Raw genomic sequence first — 25544 nt, 5'->3', positions numbered from 1 at the left:
TTGCAAATTCTAAGAGACTTCTAAATAGAAATGATTCAGAGATGCTTTTATGTTAAATTCAGCAAATATGGTTCTAAAATGCTCCCCCTTTTTTTTATTACGGAAAACAAATATAATGCTTAGAAACCTTAATGGATGGAAAATGGCTGAATCAAATACATTCCTTTGCAATTTTCACAACTAACTTTATTTAAAGTATTAATTTTACACATTCCAAAACTAATGAGCTATTATTTCAATAAGAAATTGTTCAATTTTACTTGCAACTTTTCAGAGGTGTAATTTTAATACATATTGGGATCTAAAACTATTAGCAAATAGCAACAATAGAGAATGTATATTTTAAAAACTGGACAAATGAGATAATATATTGAGATGTAAATCAGGAAGTAGTTATTTGCTTTACAATAGGTTCATGAATACACAGAATAGTTCATAATATATGCCCTTTAAATATTCATGCATTTAAAATAAATTTACCAAGAAATTGATTTACATACAACTTTTAGAAACCCCAACAATTTTATAAAGAGAGACACTACTTTTACCCACAAAAGACAACAAAATGTTTTAACAGTTCAAAAATAGAAAGGGCCAAAAACCAATTGATTTCCCCAAAACAACAAAGTTTAATAAGATGGCTATTCACTGTTCCTTTCAAGAAATTAACAGCCTATTTTTTTAAAGCATATTTTTCAGCCCCAACTTGTAACCCACTTTGACCTCCATTTCTACTTTTCCTTGAATCAATCTAGACTGTACGGAAGTGTCATAACATTAGGCTTTTAGCAATTTGGGTTATTGAAAAAACATGCTGTGTATATACTCAGAAAGTAATGAAGAAAAAAATTTAGAAGTGCAATGCATACTCCATAGGCTGTAAAACCCTACCAGTCTAACAAAAAGCACCGAGACACAGATGCCAAAGTTAGAGAAAATGTAAACCAGCAGAGTCAATATCATACACCTTATCGAGTTTTACTTATTCTATTGTTTGGCATTTGAGAAGATAAATAAATTAATTTAGCAGGCTAGAAATCCCATCACTACCCTTAACAAAGATTTGCTTACCAATGAATTAAAGTTAATAGTGAAAACAGCATAGTGAGGATTCTTTCTCTGTGCTTAATGATGAGGAAAAAGTTACCAAACTTTTCTTATGAAAAAGTAAGAAATGGATAATTTTTTTTTGAAAATAAAAAGTAAACTTTTATTTACTTTTAACCTTCTTATTTTAACCTCCTTATTAAGGCACTTATTTCAATAGTTTTGCAACATCAAGGGCAAAGTATTTATGTTTTGTATTTCTTTGAGAAATTCCTTCTACCCCAAACCCATAAACTTTGCCCCTTTCACAGTAGATCTTTATTGTCATACCTAACAACGGTAAGTTACCCAAATGGAATTACTTGCAGAATTCTTAATCATTTGTTACTCTACAAATAAGGAAATTAATTAAATGCTCCTGAAAGTTTTCTAGCACTATTGTTTTAACTACAGCTAAAATAGAAGCAAATAAGCTTATCTTTCATACCCAGTATTATTATTTCTATAATAAAGTTCACATTTTTCTTTTCAACTGATGCTGAGTGAAAACTTCATTATTTAAAAAATTCAATTAAAAACGGATCCAAATCTATTTAAGAAATAAGTTGACAGAAGCAAAAGCAACTTACTAATACGTCAAAAACAAAAAACATACAACAATCAAAACTAATTCAGCATATGTGATCATAAAGTAAATCAATAAAAATTCAATTAAATATCTCATGCTACATAGAAAGTAGGTTGTTCTATTTCCCTTTCAAAATATGCGAGCTGGGCTTCCCTGGTGGCGCAGTGGTTGAGAGTCCGCCTGCCGATGCAGGGGACACGGGTTCGTGCCCCGGTCCGGGAAGATCCCACATGCCGCAGAGCGGCTGGGCCCGTGAGCCATGGCCGCTGAGCCTGCGCATCTGGAGCCTGTGCTCCGCAACGGGAGAGACCACAACAGTGAGAGGCCCGCGTACCGCAAAAAAAAAAAAATATGCAAGCTGACTTTTAAATTACATTGTTTTACATGCTCCCTCTAATTGTAAGTACTACCATGTGACTATTCACTGTGTACTTAGGTAACTATGGTAATATTTTCGTAAGGCTTGAAGCTAAATACTAGTGACTCACTATTAAGATGTACAGAGAACCTGAAATAACCTGCCTGTAGCTATCTTAATATAATTGTTAAAAGTTATATAAAAACGTGAAATGAGAACCAATAAAACTAACGCACCAGACATATGACACTGCCATCAAACAATTCTTAAGCTCCAAAAGAACAAAACACCTTAGAGCTAATCTAAGAATGCATGTGCTTTTGTACTTTTAAAATATATATTACAGAAAATAAAGAAAATGGAAAGATGTTCCTTTCTAACGTAGTAATTCAGAGTAATGAAATTGCAATTTTTACAGCACTCTAACAAGTGAAAAAATTTTAAATCTGTTCACTTAACAGGTGTATAAGGTAAAACTGAATATGTATCCCATCTTATTAAAATGATACATCCATCCTGAATCTCTTTATAAGGCCAAATTAATCATTTAGAATTTCTTTTAATTAATAATTAAAAATATGAAAACATTTAACTTAAAGGAACATAACAGATTGTGGAACTGTGCTCTGAATTTTATTATAATTGTCATTTTGTTTTTAATGTTTAAGATTGTATCATCATTTCATAAATAATAGCACTTGTGTTTTATCATAAATACACCTCTATGCAGAGGTATGTTAAACAGCATCTGCACATATCTCCAGAAATTGTTGCTCACTTTAGTTGCTCATATTCTCATTCTGATAAAGATTTAATTTTTTACTTAATACTTCAATAGAAAACATGTGAATAGATTATATACTCCATATCCATATTTTTTAAAAACCTAAACAACATGCTTTTATTTTTTTCTTATTTTTAAATTTTGAACAATCTTTTAAATGTCTGTTTTAAAAAATACATAGGTGGGCTTCCCTGGTGGCGCAGTGGTTGAGAGTCCGCCTGCCGATGCAGGGGACACGGGTTCATGCCCCAGTCCAGGAAGATCCCACACGCTGCAGAGTGGCTGGGCCCGTGAGCCATGGCCGCTGAGCCTGCACGTCCGGAGCCTGTGCTCCACAACGGGAGAGGCCACAACAGTGAGAGGCCCGCGTACCGCAAAAAAAACCAACCAACCAACCAAAAAAAAAAACCATAGGTAACAAGAGTTACTGTTTTATCATGATTAAATTGGTATCAAATTTATGGGCATAAGTGAAAAAACTAACCACTTAATAGTCATAAAGTGATGAAATGCAATATCATACACTGTATATTACTAAGAAAGTGCTCATTTACATAAGCAGCAGATGAGGAGAGCAGTATCATGGAAAATCTGGATATATCTTTATGTATATCCTTAAAAATCACTTTCCTTTATATAATTTCCGTCTTAATTTAAATGCCACAAATTTTCAGTGAACATTTAAATTAGTTTTTTATTGTAATATTTCAGTTCTATTATACACCATGAAATACCTTCAGAAACTTCCTTGAGGGAAAGAATAATTCTTTCCTTCTATAATTATATCACATTAATTATTTATTAAATGTTATATTTGAGATATATACTCTGACCTTGAAAATATTCAAATTCAAGACTAATGTTATGATGGAATGAAGATTTATGAGGAAAATTTTACAATAGTTTAGAAGGTAAAATCTTTAAAGACCATGTAGCAGTGAGGAAGACACCTGGCTGGAATGATGCAGAGTGGCAGATTTGACATTTTACCAAAGGACAGTAATGTTTGATCTTCTTTCCCCCACAGAATTCTAGATCCAGTTAACAGCAGGAGGGGAAAAGCAGCAGCAACATTTCAAATGTCCATACTCTGATTTCCAAAAGACACCACGTAGGTAGAAGAAAATTGCATTTTACTTCAGGTGGTATAAGTCTTTGAAATGAAGGCTCTGCTGTTTTTCAAGACTGAAAGGATATCACAGTGTTGATTTTATACACAAAGTAGGATCTGTTCCAGTATACTCTAGTGAAATAATTCACATAAGGAGAATAGTTAATTTTGACCTCATGACAAAATCTTCCATGTTTTGAGTAGGTTATCTTGTCACCTTCTTCACAAACCACCTATCAAACGATATGAAACAAAATATTAAAAAGCTTATTAAGCTTACAGGAGAAATGCAATCAACGTACAAGTGATGATATTTATATGAAGAAATATATTATTGCTAAACATGGACTATCTCACATTGGTTAGCAAACATCTCATATTGTTCAGCAAATAAAAGCCTCTTCATAAGAGTTACCATGTCCACTAAATTCTTGAGCTTCCCATTGAGATTGAGAAATCAGTATAAAGTGTTTTCCAACTTTTAAAAGATTTAATCCTAAAATTTAGAAGGCTATGTCTCCATAGTCTACTATCATTCCTCTGAAGAACCTTATCATGGAGCCTGCCAAGGCTGAGAAATGGACATATACTCTAATGTATATTCATACTCTTCTCCTTGTGCAGGACTGACTCACATTAGTAAGCAAGTTTCTGTGACTTATCCAGTACAATCCTTTACATTTTCACCTTAATGAGGTTCACTAAGAGAGCTTAACTAGCTTGAAGAGTTTTCTATAATAAAATACTAAATATTATTCTAATGCCTAGGAAAGATGTCAGAGAGTCAACTTTAAGAATAAAAGGATGGATTCACTTTAAGTCCATGCCTGGCATTACACGAAAGAAGAAGTAACCTGATCTTCAAAATGGAGCAAGAGGGTAGCCAAGAGCAGAGGATAAGGCTCTAGACAGCAGATAGCAATACAGTAGAAATTACTGAATACCTGATGTTTAATAAAATTCCATTTTGTCACCAATTAAGCCAAAGACCACAGATATCAAGTGCCAACAGAGAAAATTCAAAATACATACAGCAGAAAACAGAATAAGTTTATATTATAAGATTAAGGGGTCATGAAGAGAGGGAAAGGTGGAAATCATAAAAACTAATTTCTCGGGACTTCCCTGGAGGTCCAGTGGTTAAGACTCTGTGCTTCCACTGCAGGGGGCGTGGGTTCAATCCCTAGTTGGGGAACTAAGATCCCACATGCTGCAGAGCGTGGCCCCCCCAAAAATACCCAACAAACTAATTTCTCACCTCCAAACTGGTCTGGGATGATTACGACAAAGAGCTAATTAATTAGGAAGGGACAGAAAAGGTCTTGGCTGCAACCTGAATAGAATATGCACTCCAAACAAGAATGACCTACTGGACTATGCCTAAGACCCTTCACCCCCAACTTTCCCAGGAGTCAAGGCACCCTTTCCAGTGCCTAATTATCAGATACACAAACACTAATTACCAGATATGCAAACTCCCCTGTCAGTCTTAGTTGCCAGGTATACAGTATACACTGTAGGCTGAGAAGTAAGAAAGCTTGGTAAAATAGCTAAAATCAATGAAAACTTAAGATACAGTTAAATCCTAACAACTAAAGTAGCTCTGAATACACTAATTTTTGTGGATAATAGGGACCCAATATATAGGACTGTGTCAATTTAGTAAGCAATTTTTCTAGATATGTATCAAATTACAAGAAATTTCTCAACATAAGAATATAACAAAACAAACGGCTACTCTTTATAATATGTTAAAATAAAATCATCATTCAAAACAAACTATCTTTTGTTTATAAATGTTGAACATGCACAAGTACAGGCAACAAATAAGGAATCGAGATATTGGTAAACTTTTTTTTGCAAAATTGCCCAACTTTTCTTTTGTACATTGAAAAAATAATTCAAACTACTTTTAATAAGCTCCCCCCCACTGTTATATAACTTTTAATTATATTCTTAGTTAAGTTCCAAAAATAAAGTTTGAAGATACTTTTATAAGTTTAAATAAAGTCATTTTTCTCAAAAAAATTTAATTTTCCAAATGGTTACTTACGTGGCCATTTGCAATGTCTAATAAATCTTTAACCCTACAGCCTCTCACGGTTCCCACCTCATTGCAGATAGCATCTTCTACAATTAGGTAATTAGCCTTGTAGGATGTCAGTATTTTATAAATATCCTCAGCAGATCGCTTTGAATAGATTTGATAGATCTGAAAGAATATAATTAAAACAACAACTTTAAACGACATTTAAAACTTCTGTTTATCAAAATTATACATTAAGCCTCTACTACGTTCTTAGTACTATCTGTGGAAAATAAAGATATTTACTAAGACTTGATTCCTTCCCTCAGGATGCTTATATTCATCTGCTATTGGCCACTTGTGTATCTTCTTTTGAGAAATGTCCATTCAAGTCCTTTGCCCATTTTTCCCCAGTTTTACTGAGATATAATCGACATATAACATTGTGTAAGTTTAAGGTGTACAACATGTTTATTTGATATGCTCATATGTTGCAAAATGATTAGCACCATAGCTTTAGCTAACACCTGCATCATGTTACATAATCGCCATTTCTTTTTTGGGGGAAAACATCTAAGATCTACTCTCAGCAACTTTCGAATGTACAATACGGTGTTATTAACTATAATCATCATGCTGTACATTAGATCCCTAGAGTTTATTCATCTTATAACTAGAAGTTTGTACTCTTTGACCAACATCTCATTTCTCCAACCCTCCCAACCCCTGGCAACCACAACTCTTCTGTTTCTATGAGTTCAGCCTTTTTAGATTCCATATATAAGGGATATCACAGAATATTTGTCTTTTTCTATCTGACTTACTTCACTTAGCGTAATGCCCTCAACATTCATCCATGTTGTTGCAAATGGCCTTTGTCCATTTTTTAAATTGGGTTGTCTTTTTATTATTGAGTTGTAATCGTTCCATTACTTTTTTTTATTACCATGTATCATAGTATTTTATACTCATTTTATATATGAGATAAAGTCAGTGAAGTTAAAATAATTTGACCCTTGTCACAAATACTGAAAGAACAGGGATGCATGCTTAAAACTCATGTCTTGATTACGTGGTGTTTTTCATTACAATTTTGCTGACCTTATTAGATAATAAGCTTTGGATCTTCTAATACGTTTTTCAGGTTTTCTGAAATGTTAACCTTGGATAACCACAAAAGTTAGGCCAAAAGTATCATATACTGTTTGTTGTGGAAATACTGAGATTTGCAACCTAGATTGGACAAGATTCCAGTCTATCTGCAGAATACTCAGCAGCTGCTTACTACATGTTATGGCTGCTGTCTATCTAGCAACTTTAGGTCCAATGTCCATTGAGATGCTAGAGATACTCATTCTGTGGAACACAGAATGTTAATAAATCAAGAGGAAGTTTCTCACTCATTTCACTTTGTTAAATAAGTTCATGTGAATGGTTCTATTTTATCCAGATTATACTTATTTATAGTTTTTTATATATTTTTTTACTTATTTTTAAGTTTGGGGAAACTGTAACATACTACTGGGGCCTATAAAAAACACCTCTATGCAATGGCAATAACATTACTGTTAGACTAGAGTGAGGTTTCTCAACCTCAACGCTATTGACATTTTGGGCCAGATAATTCTTTGTCAGGGGAGAATGGAGGCTGCTCTGTACATTGGAGGATGTTTAAGAGTATCCCTGGTCTCTACCCACTAGGTGTCTGTAGAACCCCTCCCCTAGCTGTGACAACCAAAACTGTCTCCAGACATTGCTAAATGTCCCCTGGGAGCACCATCTTCCCAGGTTTGAAAATCACTGGCCTATAATCACAGATTATAAAGATCAGTCCCATGTTATGAATTATAGACAGTGTCTAATTCAAATGGTATGGTCTCACTTATGGAGTTCAATTTGAATTTTATTTTAACAACAAATTTATTCAGTACTTGCTATGTACTAGACACCATATAGAAAGACCAAGATTTGAAAAAAAAAATGGTTCCTATTCTCACAGCCAAGTCACATAAAACTAAAAACTCTAAAATGTTTAAATTTAATTAGAACCTAATTAGAACTCTGACCTAATTATAAGTGATTCTGAAATTCTATATTAGAACAAAGACCAATCAAAAGACAACAAAGAAAACAAAGCCATGTCAGAGTCTGTTGGTTTAAATCCACAAAAAGTAAAGTTTAGGAATATGCAGTAGTATATCTTCTAAGCAACACTACCTTTTCAACTGCAGCAAATACTAATCAGAGGCAGCTGTTGTCTCTCAGGTAAATCACTTCAAGGTAGATCTCCCCCGTCTCTGACCTCTCCCCTGCTTCAACTGTTCCCTGACCTCAATTAACTCTAAAACAGATCTAAGGTTCCACTCCTGGGCTTATGAAAGGTCTCTGATGACTCCCAAATGCCTCTAGGGTAAGTCTAAATTCTTAAGCATGACCTTCCAGGTCCTCCAGAATTTGGCCTTATTTATTTTCCAGTTTCATGGCCAAACAAATTTCAAGGCTCATGTGACTTTTTTAACCTGGAATCACTGTATTCTTTTTCCAAACAAGCTTCTAGTCATCCTTCAAAGCCCAGATCAAGAAAATGCCCTTTATGAAGACTTGGATTTTTGTAGGCAGAACTGACTGCTCCTGCTTTTGAACTCCTCTCTACTTTCTGTGGTTATATGTGAATGTGTGTGCGCACATACAATTATAACTTAATAGTACATATTAATACTAGCTAACACTTAAATTTTACTGTTTCAGGCATAGTGCATTATCTTATTTAATTCTCACAACTAGGAGGTAAGAATTATTATTACTTCCAGATTCAGAAACTTGCTCAAGGTCACAAAGCTTAGAGTCTAACCTTTGTATTAGAGTCTAACTTCTATATTGCTATACTTCCTCCTTAGCTTAGAGTATACTTAAAAACTATATGAAATTCTCTCCAACTGAAAAACAGAATATTTAGAACTCAGGTTCAGTTGGTCATTACCTTCAGATATGAAGTTACTATTTAAATCCATACCAAACATGCAAAATAATATATTCTCTGAAGAAGAAGCAATTAGATACCATACTAATATTATACTAAGTTATTAATAATAGCCCATAATGAAAAATCAATCAGTGTTTTATAAGCAATAATAGAATTTTGGCTTGGAAATACAAAGTGTATAAAGACATTAACTGAAAGCCTTCCTTCAATAATTTCATTGAGAACAATGATATTCTCAAAAGAATGCTTCCTTTTATAAAATATTACACATCAGTCCCTTGAAACCTTATGGGAAATGAAATGTTTCTCCTAGAAATATATCCATACTTTCCATAAAACAAAGAACTTCATATTCTAATGTTGGCCTCTCCTGATTAAATGTATTATACAGCTTTTTTTTAAAACTAAAGCTAATTAACTCTTCTAAAATTGTCTGGATTTTCCTAGCTAACCAGGAACATATGCATCGTTACAGAACTATACTAAGGAGTCAAATAAAAATGATCCAAATGTAGACTCTAAAATGCCTTACATTTTCATTTCTCTTGAGAAGATCATCATCATTGTAAAGAGGCAAGCTTGTCACCATCCATCCAGTGCATAATTTAATCACACCCATTAACTGTGGACTTCCTGCAAAAACAGCTGCGACTGGAGCTTGCCTTCTGCAAAGAACCATAAAGATTCACACACTGAAAAGGTAAGTATACTATTTAGATCACTGATTTATATCAATTCTGAAATACCAAGCAACTTAAAATGTATTGCACACTTAAGTTTCAGTGTCAGTTTTCATTTCATTTTTGGATTTATTAAAAAAAAACTGAGCACCTATTATGTGCCAGAAACTGTTCAGACTGCTAAAGATAAATAAATATTTTAAAAAGAGAGGCGGGAGGACAAGGTCCCTGCTTTCAAGAGGGAGCAGGGGGAGAGGATAAGCATACAGGTCAGGTGGTAATAATGCTATTAAAAAATAATGCAGGGTAATGGGAGTGACAATTCAATGCTGATACTGTGAATTCTCAAATTCGTCTTTGGCAAATATTAACCACCAGAACCCAACTCCTTCCAGATCCATCTATCCTCCTGCTCCTTCCCTACCTTTACCCATATGTCTATCTCCAGATAACACATGAAGGACTTCTCTACTCTAAATCATAATCCAAAGTCCCAGACAGATGCCACTCACAAGACAGGTCCCAAAGGGCTGCTCTTATGTCCTGACCTATTTATTACCTCCCTGTATTCAACATTCAGCATCTACCTACTATGTGCTAGTGATATTGTCAAGCTCTGAAAATAGAGAGACAGCACACAGCCACTGTCCTCAAGGAGCCCTCAGTAATGGGGAAACAAAAATGAAACAGAAAAATCACAACACAGTGACATAAATGTCCAATCATTTGATGTAAAAGGTCAAATGTTCAGGCCTTTGCTGTTTTTTAAAATATTGAGGTAAATCACACACATAGATGTGACTTTCTCTTTTGTTAATGACAACACAAGGCTATATAGTCAGTGTTCCACAAAGGTAAATACAATTCACAAAAAAGTATTAATAGGCAGTAGTTAAGGATGATCTAAAAAAATAATAATTTTTATACATACAAGAGGTGTCATTATAATAATGAGACGTTATAATAAGACCTATTATTCTCATTTCTATATACCTATTCTATAAACCTATTCCTCATTTCTAGAAACATTTTTTGCCTTTTTTCCCCTATTATCCTGGCCTTTTCTGAGAGTGTTTCATTCCTTTTTCAAGTTTTAGTTTCTTCTTCTATGTGTTTAAAAATTTTCATACTATTTCATAGTCTCTATCCATAGGGTAGACTGTTTGGAAAAACGGTTACAATGATTCTTTTCTATAGGTATGCTCTTGGAGGAAATGCTGGTCTTCGTCATGTGACTTGTTTTGGCCAACAGGACAACAGCAAACATAATTTGAGCAGACACTTAAAACACGCTTGACCTTGCGACTTGTCCTCTCTTGCTGCTCTTGGGAACTCTACAACCACCACCTTATGAATGAGCCCAGTCTCACCTGGGCTGGATAATGAGAAGCATGTGGCTAAGTCAACTCCATGACCTCAGTGACACCTACCCAGTCTAGACATGTGAGAAAGGCCATGCCAGACTATCCAGTCCCAGATGAGCTGGCCCAGACCAGAAGAATCCTACCAATTGCTTCTACTCAGCTGACCACTGAAATGGTGAAAAATAACAAATGTTTATTGTTTGTATGCCACTAAGTTTTGTGGTAGTCCACTGTGCAGCAAAAACTGACACAAGCAAATTTTATTACCAGAAATTGCTAGAAGTCTACTTCTATTGCTTATCACAACCAACAACTGATTGTTGCTGTGTTGAACTGTTTCTTCATGTGTTTTGTAACTTTAGAGTTTATCTTCATGAAGCTTTATTTGTGAAATCCTGGGTAGCCTGGGTTGAGGATTATATCAGGCACTCCAGACCATCCCAGAACCACTTTTTATGCTAATCTCTTGATATAGGGTTTCCTGGATTAGACAAGTATAATTTCAAACTACAAACATGTGAATTCAGATGCATTGCTACAAATTCAGAGGAGACATTTTATTTCTGACCAAGAGCTGAAACCGAGGAAGATGTGCTTTCTTATCTTTCTCTACCACTTGATGGCTATTTTGTGATAGTCCATCCTTTCACTGATGGTGTAGCCCTTTGAGGGTCCCTTAGTTATACATGTATGTTAGGGGAGGGAACGAGGTGTTTCAATTAAAATTCCCAGCTTCTATAGGCCCAAGAGCACATCTCCTGTCGTATTAAAATCTGCATGAGTGTTAAAATTTAAAATCTTGTTAACCTTGGTGATCAAGACTAGAAATCCACCGCTCATTCACCTCCAACTCCGGTTAAAAGAAGCATCTCTTGACTATCTAAATAAAAGAACATTGGGTCCTTTTTATTCCACATTTCTAGATGTTTAACAGCTAGAGTTTCATATCTAAAACTTATCAATACTATATTTTGTTGGAAATGAGTTCAATTAGAAAATTAGAATTATATGTCTAAATGAAAACTAAATATCCCTAAAAATACAGGGTAAAATCCCTGAGATATATGAGAAGAACTTGGAAAAGGATTAATTTATTATTTCCCCTGAATCCATTAAATAGCATTCAATGATTAATTAATAGCTTAACAACAGTCTTGGGCAGTTCAGTTCTTACTTTATCCAGGTCATAAGTTCCACCGTATCTGGGTCATAAAATTCTTGTAGTTCCATTAATTCTGTCATTAATCTTGGAAAAAACTAAAATACAAAACAAAATCCCCAAAACCTGTGTGTAAGTAATTGGAAAGTTTAAAACTGTTTCAGAGTACTTCCAAAGACTAAGAGGCCAACTTATGACAAACAATATTACAACACTGTTCTCACAGAAAAAATGGCATGAATTGCTTTACTCTCCTTCAGTTTCTTGCTAGTTCTTCTCAGCCCAAATAATCTACTGTATGGTTAATTCACTGCCTACGCTCAATACATAATTTTATCAACCAAACAATTAATCATCAGTTGTATCTTTCATGCACATGCACACTGAATAAATAAGTAAGCAAACAAATAAATTTCAGATCAAGTCAAATAATTCACAGGTTTACTGGCAATTAATTTCATGTTACATTATGATAAGCCAAAGAGTTTACATTATTTTATAAATATTTAAATTTGGGATTGCCAAAATACTTTTTACTATTTACTAATAAATACCATTTATTCAGCCATTTCCTTTGTCAATTATAAACTGAATTAATACCAGTATTAGACTACAGAAAATTGCATCAGAGTAAAAATGTCTTACCTCTTCTATCATGCTCCTATTGGTAGAAAATTACGTATTATTAAGTATATCACGCTTTATTTTGTTAGAATACTGTTCCAATATAAGTATCCTACATACATATATAAATTTATCACTACCTTATAGATAACATATATTTTCATCTTATGAAAAATCTAATTTTCTTACCTCTTTCCATAAGCTGAGACCTATTATGGTAGGGACAGCCATGCTCAGAATGAGAGCCTAAAATGTTAAAGCAAAAAGCGTTATGGATAAATATATTTCAGAATGTACTAGAGAGGTACTAGACACTGACTCTATGACCAATCAAATATTCTTACAGTTATAACAATTTCAGTCCGAGAAACTGGAGTCAGCATGGAACCTAGTTCACAGAGTGAGATGGGTGAAGAATAATAAATTTTATATCAAGCTGGAGACAAAGTGAGAAATACATATTTGCAATATAAATTTAAGGCAGAACATAAAAAGGGTAATGCACATCGCAATATTTCAAATAGTAAGTCAATATTTGACAATTTTTCCAGGAATTTAACTTAAGAAGCGCTTACAAAAAACATTGAACTGCTATGAAGACAGCTAACAACAACAAAAAGACAATGAATTAACACAGAAAAAATAGCCAATATACATCAATATACTACTATGCTACGATAAGAATGCATAAATTCCTCTGGAAAAAGACTGGCAAAATACAACATGACTATTATTAGAGATAATTTATCATCTTCCTACCAAAACCTGTTCTCTTCCTATTGTCCCATGTCTGTTGGTGACCCCACAATCCAGTCACACAAACCCAAAACCTAAGAAACATCTATGATTTCTCCCTATTCTTCCTTCTCCCATACTTACTGAGGCACCAAATCTTATTACTCTTCTAACTATTTTTTCCACTTCAGTGTAGTACAGTATTAATTAAATGGGCTTTGGAGCTAGAAGAACCCGGGAGTGAATCACGGTTCTTACACTTACAAGTTATGTGATCTTGGGTGAGTTATTTAACCACTTTATGCCTTAGTTTCTTTGCCTATAAAATACAGATAATAAAACTTAACTAACAAGATCTTTGTAAGCTTTGAATAGCATGTGAAATGCTTCAAACAGTACCTGACACATAGTGAGCTCTCAAAACAATTGAAGTTTTTATCGTTTCCATTCTCCATGGCCTGTACCTGGGTGACAGCCTCCTTCCTGATTCCAGTCTCTCACCCTTAAGCCCATCCTTCACAGAACTATAAGGGTGAGCTGAGAGAAAATGTAAGGCTGACTCTCTTCTGCCCTTGCATAAACATGTCAATGTCTTCCTACTGCCTGTGGGATAGCACCAAGCATGACAGGACACTCAAAGACCTCGATGACCTTACCCTCCTAGACTTCTCCAGTCTCACTTCTTGACCACTATTACCTCACATTTTATGTGCCAACAAAACTAAATATATCGTACTTTTTCTTTACCTCTGTTTTTATTCCCTTTGAATACATCAAAGGGAATCCCTAAAAAAACTGAATTACTTAGCCCTTCTCTGTTCCAACAGCACCCTATCAATGCTTCTTATCTGTTTTTATGACTGGGAGACTATAATCCTGCAGTGGAAGTGTGGAGTCCCAACCACTGGGCTGCCAAGGAATTCCCCTAATTATGTTTTATTTATCTTTTTACTGCAAGCACATTACACATAGCAGGCACAGTGTAAATGTTGCATTCTCACTGAAAACATTCCATAGTTCTAAATCAAACTGAGAAAAATATTATCAAAATTAATTTTTGAAAGCCTCTCACATTGATTCACTTATATTTTTACCTTCTATTTTTAAGTAGTCTGCATTGAAAACACCCTACTTTTATAATCAGAAATTATTAAAAAATGTTTGCCATAATCTTTTTCTTTTTTTCTACCTATAAATCATAATGCGATTTACTCATGCTATTATTTTTTATAAATTTATTTATTTTATTTATTTATTTTTGGCTGTGTTGGGTCTTCATTGGTGCACGCGGGCTTTCTCTTTCTCTCATGTGGGCGAGTGGGGGCTACTCTTCGTTGCGGTGTGCGAGCTTCTCATTGCAGTGGCTTCTCCAGTTGCGGAGCATGGGCTCTAGGCGCGCAGGCTTCAGTAGTTGCAGCAGGCAGGCTCAGTAGTTGTGGCTTGTGTGCTTCAGTAGTTGTGGCATGCGGGCTCAGTAGTTGTGGCTCATGGGCTCTAGAGTACAGGCTCAACAGTTGTGATGCACGGGCTTAGTTGCTCCACAGCACATGGGATCTTCTTGGACCAGGGCTCGAACCCATGTCCCCTGCATTGGCAGGAGAATTCTTAACCACTGCACCACCAGGGAAGCCATACTCATGCTATTTTAATTGTATTCATGTGGTTCCCATTTATATAACTGAAAGAGAAACAAGAACTTAACACAAAATAACAATGACTCACCAACAATACTGGGTGTACAGTTCGTAATCGAAGCCACTTGAAAAGTGTCATCCAAAGTTCAGGAGAACATACACCAAATGCTGCTAACATGCACACATAAGGAGTCCAGAGGTATTTCAAGCTGGAAAAGACAAACAGAGTCATACATGAGCTAGCCTATAAACATCATTATTATGTGATTTCTCTTTTCTGAGTTCTTTCCTAATACTCATAAAAATACCACAATGTTGAAGGACAATGAAAAAGCTTAGCCTCTAATTTTCAGCAACATATTGTTACTCACTTCTTAAATAATCAAGAGACATGTGGGTTACTAAAATGAGGATGAAATAAGACATTAATATAGATGAGGTATAGTAAAATTGTACTCTTGGAGAGAACATAAACTGTTATACTTTTTCAGAAGGCAATTTGGCAGAACCTGTAAAAATTCTAAATACAAGACAATCCCATTTCTAGTAAACTAGCCTACAGATATATTAGCATAAATGTATAAAGATATACATGTGGGGTTTTAACTGCAGTATGTTGTTTTAATTGCAAAAAAAAAAAAAGAAACCTAACTATCCTTCAACAGGTACTGATTAAATAATAAATCCTTATGAAAAACAAAAAAGCAAACTGCAAAATTTTATGTATACTGTTACCCTAGTTTTTTGGTGATTTTTTTTCTAATGTACAAATATACAGTATAGCCAAAAAAAAAAACATCTGAAAAGATATTGCTGACAGTTGTGACCTCTGAGGACTGGGATGGAAGGATTTTCATTTTTCACTTCATACATATCTATATTATTTGGGTTTGTTAAACAATCTGCATTATTACTTTTGAGATTAATTTTTTAAAAACAGGATTGAAAAATTAGGGCCCTTAACTTAAAAAGATTAAAAATCCAGGTGTACAGAAAAATGAACTTGTGCAAATAAAAGGCAGTACCTTACTTTAAGTTGTAACTTGTACAGGAAACAAAAGAAACCCATCACCCTAGGTGATGTTAAAGCTGAAGACAGAAGAGGAAGAGTTCAGAAAACTCTGTGGATGTCATTGCTTCACACAGATTATCAAGGAAAAATAACATCTCAGAAGATAACTTTTGTAGCTAAGACTAAGGAAACAATAAGATCCTTCTAAGATATATTCTTTGATGACAAACTCAAAAGAGACTAGAAGAATATGAGGCCAAAGTATAAATGTGAACTATTTTGGTTTTATAAAACAGCAAAGCTATGAAATGGGGAAAACAAAGTAACATTCATCTAATAAAAATTTATTGATCATACACTTCAGGGTGACCAAAGTACTAGAGAGAAAAAAAGAAAAACAAGACATGGCTACAGCCCTCAAGGAGGGCTTTATTAAGATGGAATAAAACTGAACACATGGGAAACAATTAGAAAATAAGTATAAAAAATTTATATAAGGTCTAGGGTGATATGAAAGCAAAAGGACCAATTTGAGAATGTACTTAAGGTTTAAAACAATGAATACTGAATCAGGCTTTGAGAGAAGTAGCTGGATGTATATAGAATACATGTTGCTAAGACAGAGGAATTGCATTCGTTTCCTCTGGTTAACCAGTAACTCCTCCAACCAATAACTTCCCCATTTCAGAAAATACCAAACCTATTTTTCCAGTCAGCCAGAATCAATACTAGAGTCTGGTTTATAACTCCAGGAGAGACTACTCACATTGAATTACATGTATATGACATTCCTTGGAACACAAACTCTCTGCTCTAGACACTGGACCATTGTGCCAATCCACTGATTTCTTGGTATACAACCTCTCCTTACCATTTTATGTCAGTAGCCAGCTAATTAACATCTCAACTTTTAAATTCTCTTCCAATTCAACCAAATGCCAGATGAATCCTCTTCAAACATAACTATGAGAAGACATGTTCTGTTCAAAAATCTTTAGTTTCCCAATACCTACAGAAATAAATGAAAACTCACCCAAATGGTTTTCAGGGCCCTCTAAAATATGGTCCCGACATACCTTTTCGGTTTTTTCCACTACTTCCCTAAATGATTAGAGTTCCAGCCAGAGTTTGCAGAACAATCTCAGTGTTTCCATCCCATAATGCACACAAGTTTCTCCCTCCTGGTAAAACTGCACCCCTCTCTAGTTGCTGCCTTAGCCTCTGATTCCCTTTATAGCCAGACTTCTTGAAGTCTACACTCATCTCTCTTTCCTCACCTTCTTTTCTCTCTGATCATATCCTTTAAAAACTCTTCTTTTGGCTTCTGAATTGCAACTCTTCCTAGGATCCCTCCACCACAGTCCCTGTAACTCCTTATTTAGTTTCCAATTCCCAAATATCTTAGTTTTGGCCCCTTTACTCCATCTCCATTGCTACTCACTTCTAGATTCTACTATGATACCTTCTTAACTGGTTTATCTTCCTCTAATCTTGTTTTCCTCAAATCTTTCTCAATCATTGCTGCCCGAGAGATTTTCCATAAAAGAGTAAAGTTGATCATATCAAACTTCTGCTTAAAACATTTGATCTGTTCCCTGCTTATTTTTCCGGACATATCTCGCTATTTCCCTCACATTCGTCCCATAGTATTGGTTCCCAAAGAATACTTCTTTTTCCCAGATTATTATACACACACGCACGCGCGCGCGCGCGCGCACACACACACACACACACACACACACACACACACACACGAGAAAACTGACAGCCTGGCCAATCTCTATCTCTCAAGACTGTGGCCCTGTTTAGAAAATCTCCCTTAAGCTGATTTCCCCTACCTACCTTCCACAAGTGAGTTAGTACCTCTCCTCTGGATGCCCAGAGCACCCTCTGTATACCTTTCTCATAGTATTTTACTTTGTTCTAGCTCTTGGTTTACTTATCTAGAATAGGAACTCTGAAAAGATTCAAAAAGACTAGATTTCATCTCTCTCTAATCCCTACTGCCTACCTGGTGGAGTGCCTGGCACCTCCTAGGGGACCATGCAAGTTATCTGCATGAATAGATGATCGTGTCTTAGAGGTCTAGTGAGTAAATTAGAGAATCAAGGACCAATGATAGAATAATGCAGATTACATGTTCAAAAAAGGGATCTTGAACTTAAAATGACAGATCCAACAAGGAAGAATGGTGGGAATAACAAAAAGTTCTTTTTCAGAGAGAAATAAAACTGAGGAAGGAGGGGAAGGAGGGGAAAAAGGTAAACCATGCTCCAAATTCTAGTACTACTAGGCAACAAGATGAGAATCAAACCCTGAATCACTTAAAATATTCATGGATTAATACACTTCTTCATCCTGTTTAGGTACTATGGATTGCTAATTATTAGAGTGAAACTTATTCTCACTTCAAGTTTCCATAGAGATACCCCCTTGTCATGGGTTTGGCAGTCTGATAAAGTCTGTGGACCCCTTATAAGAAAACATTTCTAAATGCATAAAATACATAGGCTTACAAAGGAAACCAATTATACTGAAATACTGATATTAAATAATAAAATTTGTATTTGTAATACAGCAATATTTGTACTTGTTTATTAATACATTAAATGCAGGTCTAATAGTTACTATAATTTTGAAGTAGTGATGTATATAAACAATATTCAAGATACCTGTAAAAAACCAGTACAATGAGAAAATAACTATGCTTTCTGTTGGTGAAAGCACCACGGGTACTGCTAAAATGACTGTGATTCTGTATCTGTATTCATAATTAAAGGAAACTTAAATCTTATACTGTATCAATATTCTTCACCTCTCCCTGCTTTTATTCCCCTCCCTATACTTCAGAACCCTAACTGTTCCTCCTTGTGGCAGCAATTTATCTGATTTGTGAGTGTGAGGTGACAATACTCAACAAACACTTATAGGCTTTTACATTTTGGATCTTCCTTTTGCAGCATGGGTGTATATAGGTGCAGCAGGCTTACCAAGGCTCTGGCCATTCAAGAGGGAAGGCCTGAAATTTAAGGACTAAACTCAGTTTGGGGTGGAAGATATTCAAAGGCCTTTTGGTCACACATGAAAAAGAGTTCTCCAATGCAACTTTTATCAGAATCAGAATCATTCAGATGACCAAAATATATTCCTTATATTTGGTTTTTGACCACGGGTTTCTGGCTCACAACTCCCCAAACCCTTGGAATTTCCTAAGCGCTGAGAGCTTAAATGTATCTTTTATTATGTTAATGAGGCGACTTTTGGAAAGCAGCTAAGGATGGGGACTGGTTGCCAGTGGAGCCAACCAGGTGATGAGAGCGTTGGAAGTTTCAGTCCTACCCCCAGACCTCTGGGGAGGGGAGAGGCTGGAGGCTGAGTTCAATCACCAATGGCCAATGATTTAATCAATCGTGCCTATGTAATAAAGCCTCCATAAAAAACCAAAAGTACAGGGTTCAGGAGCTTCCCGGTTGGTGAACATGTAGGGATTTCTCTCTCCTGGAGAGAGCATGGGAGCTCCAGCCCTTTCCCCATACCTTGCCCTATGAACCTCTTCCATGTGGCTGTTCCTGATTTATATCCTTTGATAATAAACCAGTAAGTAAAATGTTTCTCTGAGTTCTGTGAGCTGCTCTACCAAATTAATCAAACCTGAGGAGGGGGTCTTGGGAACCTCTGATCTATAGCCAGTTCACCAGAAACACAGGTGACAACCTGGACTTGTAACTGGTGTCTGAAGAGGTAGCAGAGGAGTCTTGTTGGACTGAACCCAAGCCTGTAGATTCTGATGGTACTTCTGGCAGATAGTCAAAATTGAGTTGAATTGTAGGATACCCAGCTGGTGTCCAGAGAATTGTTTGTTGGTATGAAGAAACCTCCTCCCCACTTTGAAATTGGGTGCTCGGAACCATTTCATACTCCTATGTCTTATTTCTCATCTGAGTCAAACTTCAAAGAAAAGGGTATATTGAACCCTCACCCTCACCCTCATAACACCATTTACCTCTCCTTCGCTTATCAAAGTTATAATTTTATTTTTGTGTGGTTAGCATCTGTCACCTTCAATAGACCGTGAGTCACATAAGGTTAGAGAATCTTGTCCACCACTGTACCCCCAGCACCTAGCACAATGCCTGGCCCTTGGAAAACATTCAATAGTTTTTGAACAAATAAATTACTAAGTAAATATCGGTTCACTGTACTATAAACACCTCTCTAAACTCCAGTTAGATTAAGGTTTTTTTGAGTTTTTATAGTGTTTTTATAAATGTGTTCTTCAAAGTATCCATTAACTACCATTAGAAAGGACAATTCTTTGTAAAAACAAATGGCTCAAATATACACTTACCCTTCTATAATCATTGCAAGAGAGCCCAATAAAATAGTGTGAATCACGTGATAAATTATTTCTGGCCTTTCTCCAATTTGTCCATCTTCAAGCGTAATAGTTTCTTTCAGGGACTTACCACTACTGAAAGAAATGTTTTTTTACTACTTTGAAAATATTTATTTGAAAAATCAAAGATCTTTAATATCTTCATTAAAAAAATATAGGTAGTTCTTAAAATTTGAAAGTATATTCTGCTGGTCAAATACCTAACTTAGGTATCTCCAAGTCTTTGAAAATGGCTATTGAAGCTTGAAGACAACTGCCTCAATAAAGACTAAACATGAAAGTTCAGGAAATATAATAAAAAAGATACATAGGTTCCTTTTCCAAGATGAATTATCACTAAACTAATGATTGTTAAATCAATACAGTTAAATAATAATTTGAATTACTAAGTTCTCAAAATTAAGTTACTACACACAGCCTCCTTTCAAGTTTGATAAAAATATTTTTAAATAGTCAAACTTTATAATTTGAAATCACTTATACTACTAGTTTCAAGTAATTAGAAAAAATTATGCTTACAGTAAATAAAAAATCTGAGTAAATTAGTCTGTAAAAGTTTAACTGATTATTTAAATATTATTCCTGTATTAAAAATGGACATTACAGGGACTTCCCTGGTGGTCCAGTGGGTAAGACTCCACACTCCCAATGCTGGAGGGCTGGGTTCGATCCCTGCTCGGGGAACTAGATCCCGCATGCATGCTGCAACTAAAGATTCCATGTGCCGCAACTAAAACCCGGCACTGCCTAAATAAATAAATATGAATCTTACATATTTAGATGTATAAGCTTAAATTTGAATTTCATCTACTTAACTTATAATGATATTTTATACACTGATAAAGAGAATTCAATTAGAAACTCTAAAACACACAAATATTGGAAGGATATTAAAAATAAGTTTTCTATATTTCCATAATTTATTAGTTAGTAATATGATTGGTTCTCCTAGGTACTTACTTAATTCTCCTAAAAATAACTTGAATCATAGAAAGAAAACAAGTAATTAACACTAAAATATAGAAAGGTAATAAAGAAGACTGTGTCAATCGCAAAAAAAATTCTTGAGATGGTGCTTGAAGGGATTCTTGACATAGGAGCCAATTCATTGTAAAATTCCTACAGAAAACAAAAGCATGATATTAAAATCACAGATGTTTTAAAGTACTGAACTTAAAATTATTTTTTCCATCTCAGTAAAAAGTAAAAACTTCCTAAATCCGTTAACTTACAACAGAAAGGTCATACCCTTTATAAATGAAAATAATAGCATTAGTAACCCTCCTCAACAAACTGCCCTAATAAATTTAAAACTACATTTTTATGATCCAGCAATGTGACCATCTCTAGAACCCAATACAGTTTTAGGGGAGTTTTACTTTCTATTTTTACCTGGAAGATAACAAAAAAATTCAACTGTCTAACCTCTAACAGCACTGTCCAGTATGATAGCCACTAGCTATACGTAGCTAATAGCACATGAAATGTGGCCAGTGCAAATGGAGATAGTCTTTAAGCACAAAATACACCCTGGACTTCAAAGATAAAAAAATCAAGAAGAAAGGAATTTAAAAAATACAAAATATATCTCAATAATTTTATATTGTTTACACATTAAAATAACATTTTTAATATATTGGATTAAATAAAGTACGTTATTGAAATTAAATTCACTTGTTTCTTTTTACTTTTTTTTAATGCAACTACTAGAAAATTATGTATGCAACTAATGTCATATTGTTATTGGACAGCCCTGTTTTATATTGATAAATGTAACTTGACTAGGACCCATTTTAAAAAGAGGTATCTAATTATTAAGACAGAAATCATAAAATGTGAAATGTAAGTTTTTTGAGCTATAACAGTCAGGATAAACTTTTTTCTTTTTAACCCACACTAAATATAATCAACAAGCCTCCTAGTTATACGTAGATTTATCTGCATTCTCACTCCCAATCCATCTTCAACCTCCATTTAATTCTCAAATTCCTAGCCCTGGGGGAAGAGGTGAGCGATGGAATGATGTTCAGGAGTGGTCACGGATGGATTGAGAATGCTTCACAAATCACTGGGTTTAAACTAAAAGGTTAAAGTTTCACAATGTGGCAAACAGCTATTCAACTGTATCAAAGAGGCTGCCATCAAAATATTTTGTACCTAGGACGAAAGCACGTCTTAAAAATCTGCCTACTAAAGTAACTGATTCTATAAGGTCTAATTCAAATTCCAATTTAATGATATTCTTTCCATAACCCCCGTCTCAATCCTTCCTTCCCCATATTCCCATGGCACTTTAATTATCCCTTTATTATAGTGCTTAATGCAATCTGCTATGCGTTAGATCGTAGTCATTTTTGTATCCCCCAGAGTACCTGGCCCAGTATCTTGCACATTAAATAAATATTTATTAACACTTCTTTACTGATTCTTTTCTTTTCTTTTCTTTATTTATTTATGGCTGCGTTGGGTCTTCGTTGCTGTGCGCAGGTTCTCATTGCGGTGGCTTCTGTTGTTGCGGAGCGGGGGCTCTAGGCGCGCGGGCTTCAGTAGCTGCAGCTCGCAGGCTCTAGGGCACAGGCTCAGTAGTTGTGGCGCACGGGCTTAGCTGCTCTGCGGCATGTGGGGTCTTCCCGGGCCAGGGCTCGAACCAGTGTCTCCTGCATTGGCAGGCGGATTCTTAACCACTGCGCCACCAGGGAAGCCCCTTTTTTAACATCTTTTTATTTTATTTATTTTTTTTGTGTGTGTGGTACGCGGGCCTCTCACTGTTGTGGGCTCTCCCGTTGCGGAGTACAGGCTCCAGACGCGCAGGCCCAGCGGCCATGGCTCACGGGCCTAGCCGCTCTGCGGCATGTGGGATCTTCCCGGACTGGGGCACGAACCCGTGTCCCCTGCATCAGGAGGTGGACTCTCAACCACTGCGCCACCAGGGAAGCCCTCTTTACTGATTCTTAAAATTCCGTCTCAACAGAAATGTCTCCTGAAATTCTGGTGAATTACAAATCCTGATATCCAATTGGCACATTTGCACACAAGGCACTTATTATTTACACCACCCATGCCATTAATTGTATAAAAACTATCTAATGAGCCAGCAATATTCTTAAGGACAAGATTAATAAGTCTTAATCTTAAAATACCCAGTATATTACCTTGTGAAGCCTAGTACCTGACATGAGGAACAAAGGCGCACTATAGAACATCAACTAAGAAACACTGGACAAAAGCAGAGCTTAATGCTAGGCTCATTCTAGAGTCTTCCAAGGTTAAAGAGAAAATCAGTGAAAAGGCCAGTCAATTATGGAGGTCTGCAACCAACTTTTACTAGCTGCCTGCTGAGTGTCAGGCCTACAAATACACCTGAAAAAGACATGGTCCCTACCTTTATGAAGCACATGGCCTCTTAAAGGATCCTTTTATCTTACTAGATAGCCATATACGATTTACACTTCAGAAGGTTTCTCCAGTGTCTAAGCAATGTCAAACACTTGGTTAACTGATATATCACAACATAAAATTTCATTCACAGTATCTAAAATCCCATGTAATCCCAGCAAACGATTATAAGATTCTACGGTCTACTATATGAACTTGAGATATGTATAGGTAAATATATATTTTCTGTTATGCAAATGGACTCTATCAGTACATAAAATCATTTATTTTATTTTAGATTTAAAAAATGCATTTAAACAACAAAAGGTACAACACTATTTTTGAATTTAAAAAGTCAGCTTCTGGTCCAATCCACTATTATGACCAAAGATAAGATTCTTTGCTATGAAATAAATATCTTACTGACCACCCCATTTTTAATGCCTATGCCCTTTTTTTTTTTAAAGTATAGATTTGGAGTATATCATGAACTTTTTTTTTTTTAATTGAACTATAGTTGATCTACACCCATACTCTTTGTAATATAACATTTTGCAGTTAGTGGTTAAAATTTCCTTGGTTCTTTATTCATTTTAAATCTTTAATTTATTCTGACCTTAGATTGTATCATCACTCCTCATCAAGGAAAGTAGCCTCAACATACTGTGATGCTATTGAGGTTTAAGTATATCTAATTTTAAAAGACCTAAATGAGATTTTTTTTTAAATGAGAAAAGTATTGATGTCTTATTTCTTCTAGATATTGTAATATCCCAAATTATTTTCTAAGTGGTATGTAATTAGGTGTGTACTCCCTCCTTTGATTATTTTTGCTCTTTATCTTCTAAGTGCTATAGAGTTAGGTAAACTTACATAATCTAAAACTTACTTAGTCATATTTAGTCCAAATTTTACTTCAAGGAATTTCAGCATATGTCCATTTTCTTTGTGGGGGACAAACATCTGAAGGAGAAAAACACTAGTTACAACAAAGAACTATTAGCTAAGTTTATAGCAATATGCTTTAGTCCAATACTAGAACTAGAAAATACAGCAAGACCACAAAACAAAAAATATGAATTAAAAATACATGATCTAACTATGAAGCAAGGAGATTTATTGGCATAGTCAATCACATTGCCTTATAGTTAAGCATAAAACTATAATGGGGTAGTAAGAAGATTTTAACCTTATCCCACCTGGCTTAAATAACTTACCCACTCTTTTGAATGTCTTTGACTCATCTGAATTTATTCCATATATTACTTAGTGTTAATTGGGTAATGATGACATTTTAAATTAAATGAAAAATAAAGTGTAATTTTTAAAAAGTATTTCTATAGGAAAGACTCAGAATCCTATTTTCGCACCTAATATACTAGGTATGATTATTGTTCAACTAAACATGTTACTGTACAAACTCTTACTTTGCTATCCCATTATTCTCGTTAAAATTTAGCCCAGTATATTTCATTATTCAATTTGCTCTACCACATGAATCTCAAACACAGAGTTACTTACTTTCATTATAATATTCAATGTCACTGTCAGAGTACACACCAAGTAAAAATTAATCACTTTCATTATTTTAGCCACGAAAGTTCCTTTCTTCACATTCAGCTATGCAG

At 35.0% G+C, this 25544-nt stretch overlaps 1 protein-coding gene across 1 annotated transcript in view; it reads right to left on the bottom strand.

Annotated features, from left to right (window-relative positions):
* Window positions 1-1618: 1618 nt before the first annotated feature.
* DPY19L4 (dpy-19 like 4) overlaps window positions 1619-25544 on the bottom strand; it is a 60665-nt gene continuing 36739 nt past the window's right edge. Inside the window, exons 10-19 of the mRNA XM_060127995.1 lie at window positions 25438-25536; window positions 24806-24879; window positions 21502-21660; window positions 20494-20613; window positions 15222-15342; window positions 12954-13010; window positions 12156-12238; window positions 9470-9602; window positions 5982-6140; window positions 1619-4161 (exon numbers count right to left, since the gene is read on the bottom strand). Of these exons, the coding sequence (XP_059983978.1) occupies window positions 3997-4161; window positions 5982-6140; window positions 9470-9602; window positions 12156-12238; window positions 12954-13010; window positions 15222-15342; window positions 20494-20613; window positions 21502-21660; window positions 24806-24879; window positions 25438-25536 (1170 nt within the window). The 3' untranslated portion in view covers window positions 1619-3996. The remainder of the gene's footprint in view (window positions 4162-5981; window positions 6141-9469; window positions 9603-12155; window positions 12239-12953; window positions 13011-15221; window positions 15343-20493; window positions 20614-21501; window positions 21661-24805; window positions 24880-25437; window positions 25537-25544) is intronic.

The sequence above is a fragment of the Lagenorhynchus albirostris genome, chromosome 17, assembly GCF_949774975.1.
Source record: "Lagenorhynchus albirostris chromosome 17, mLagAlb1.1, whole genome shotgun sequence".
Classification (NCBI taxonomy): Eukaryota; Metazoa; Chordata; class Mammalia; order Artiodactyla; family Delphinidae; genus Lagenorhynchus; species Lagenorhynchus albirostris.
The sequence above is the reverse complement of the archived record's forward strand: the minus strand, read 5'-3'. Positions and strand labels throughout refer to the sequence as shown.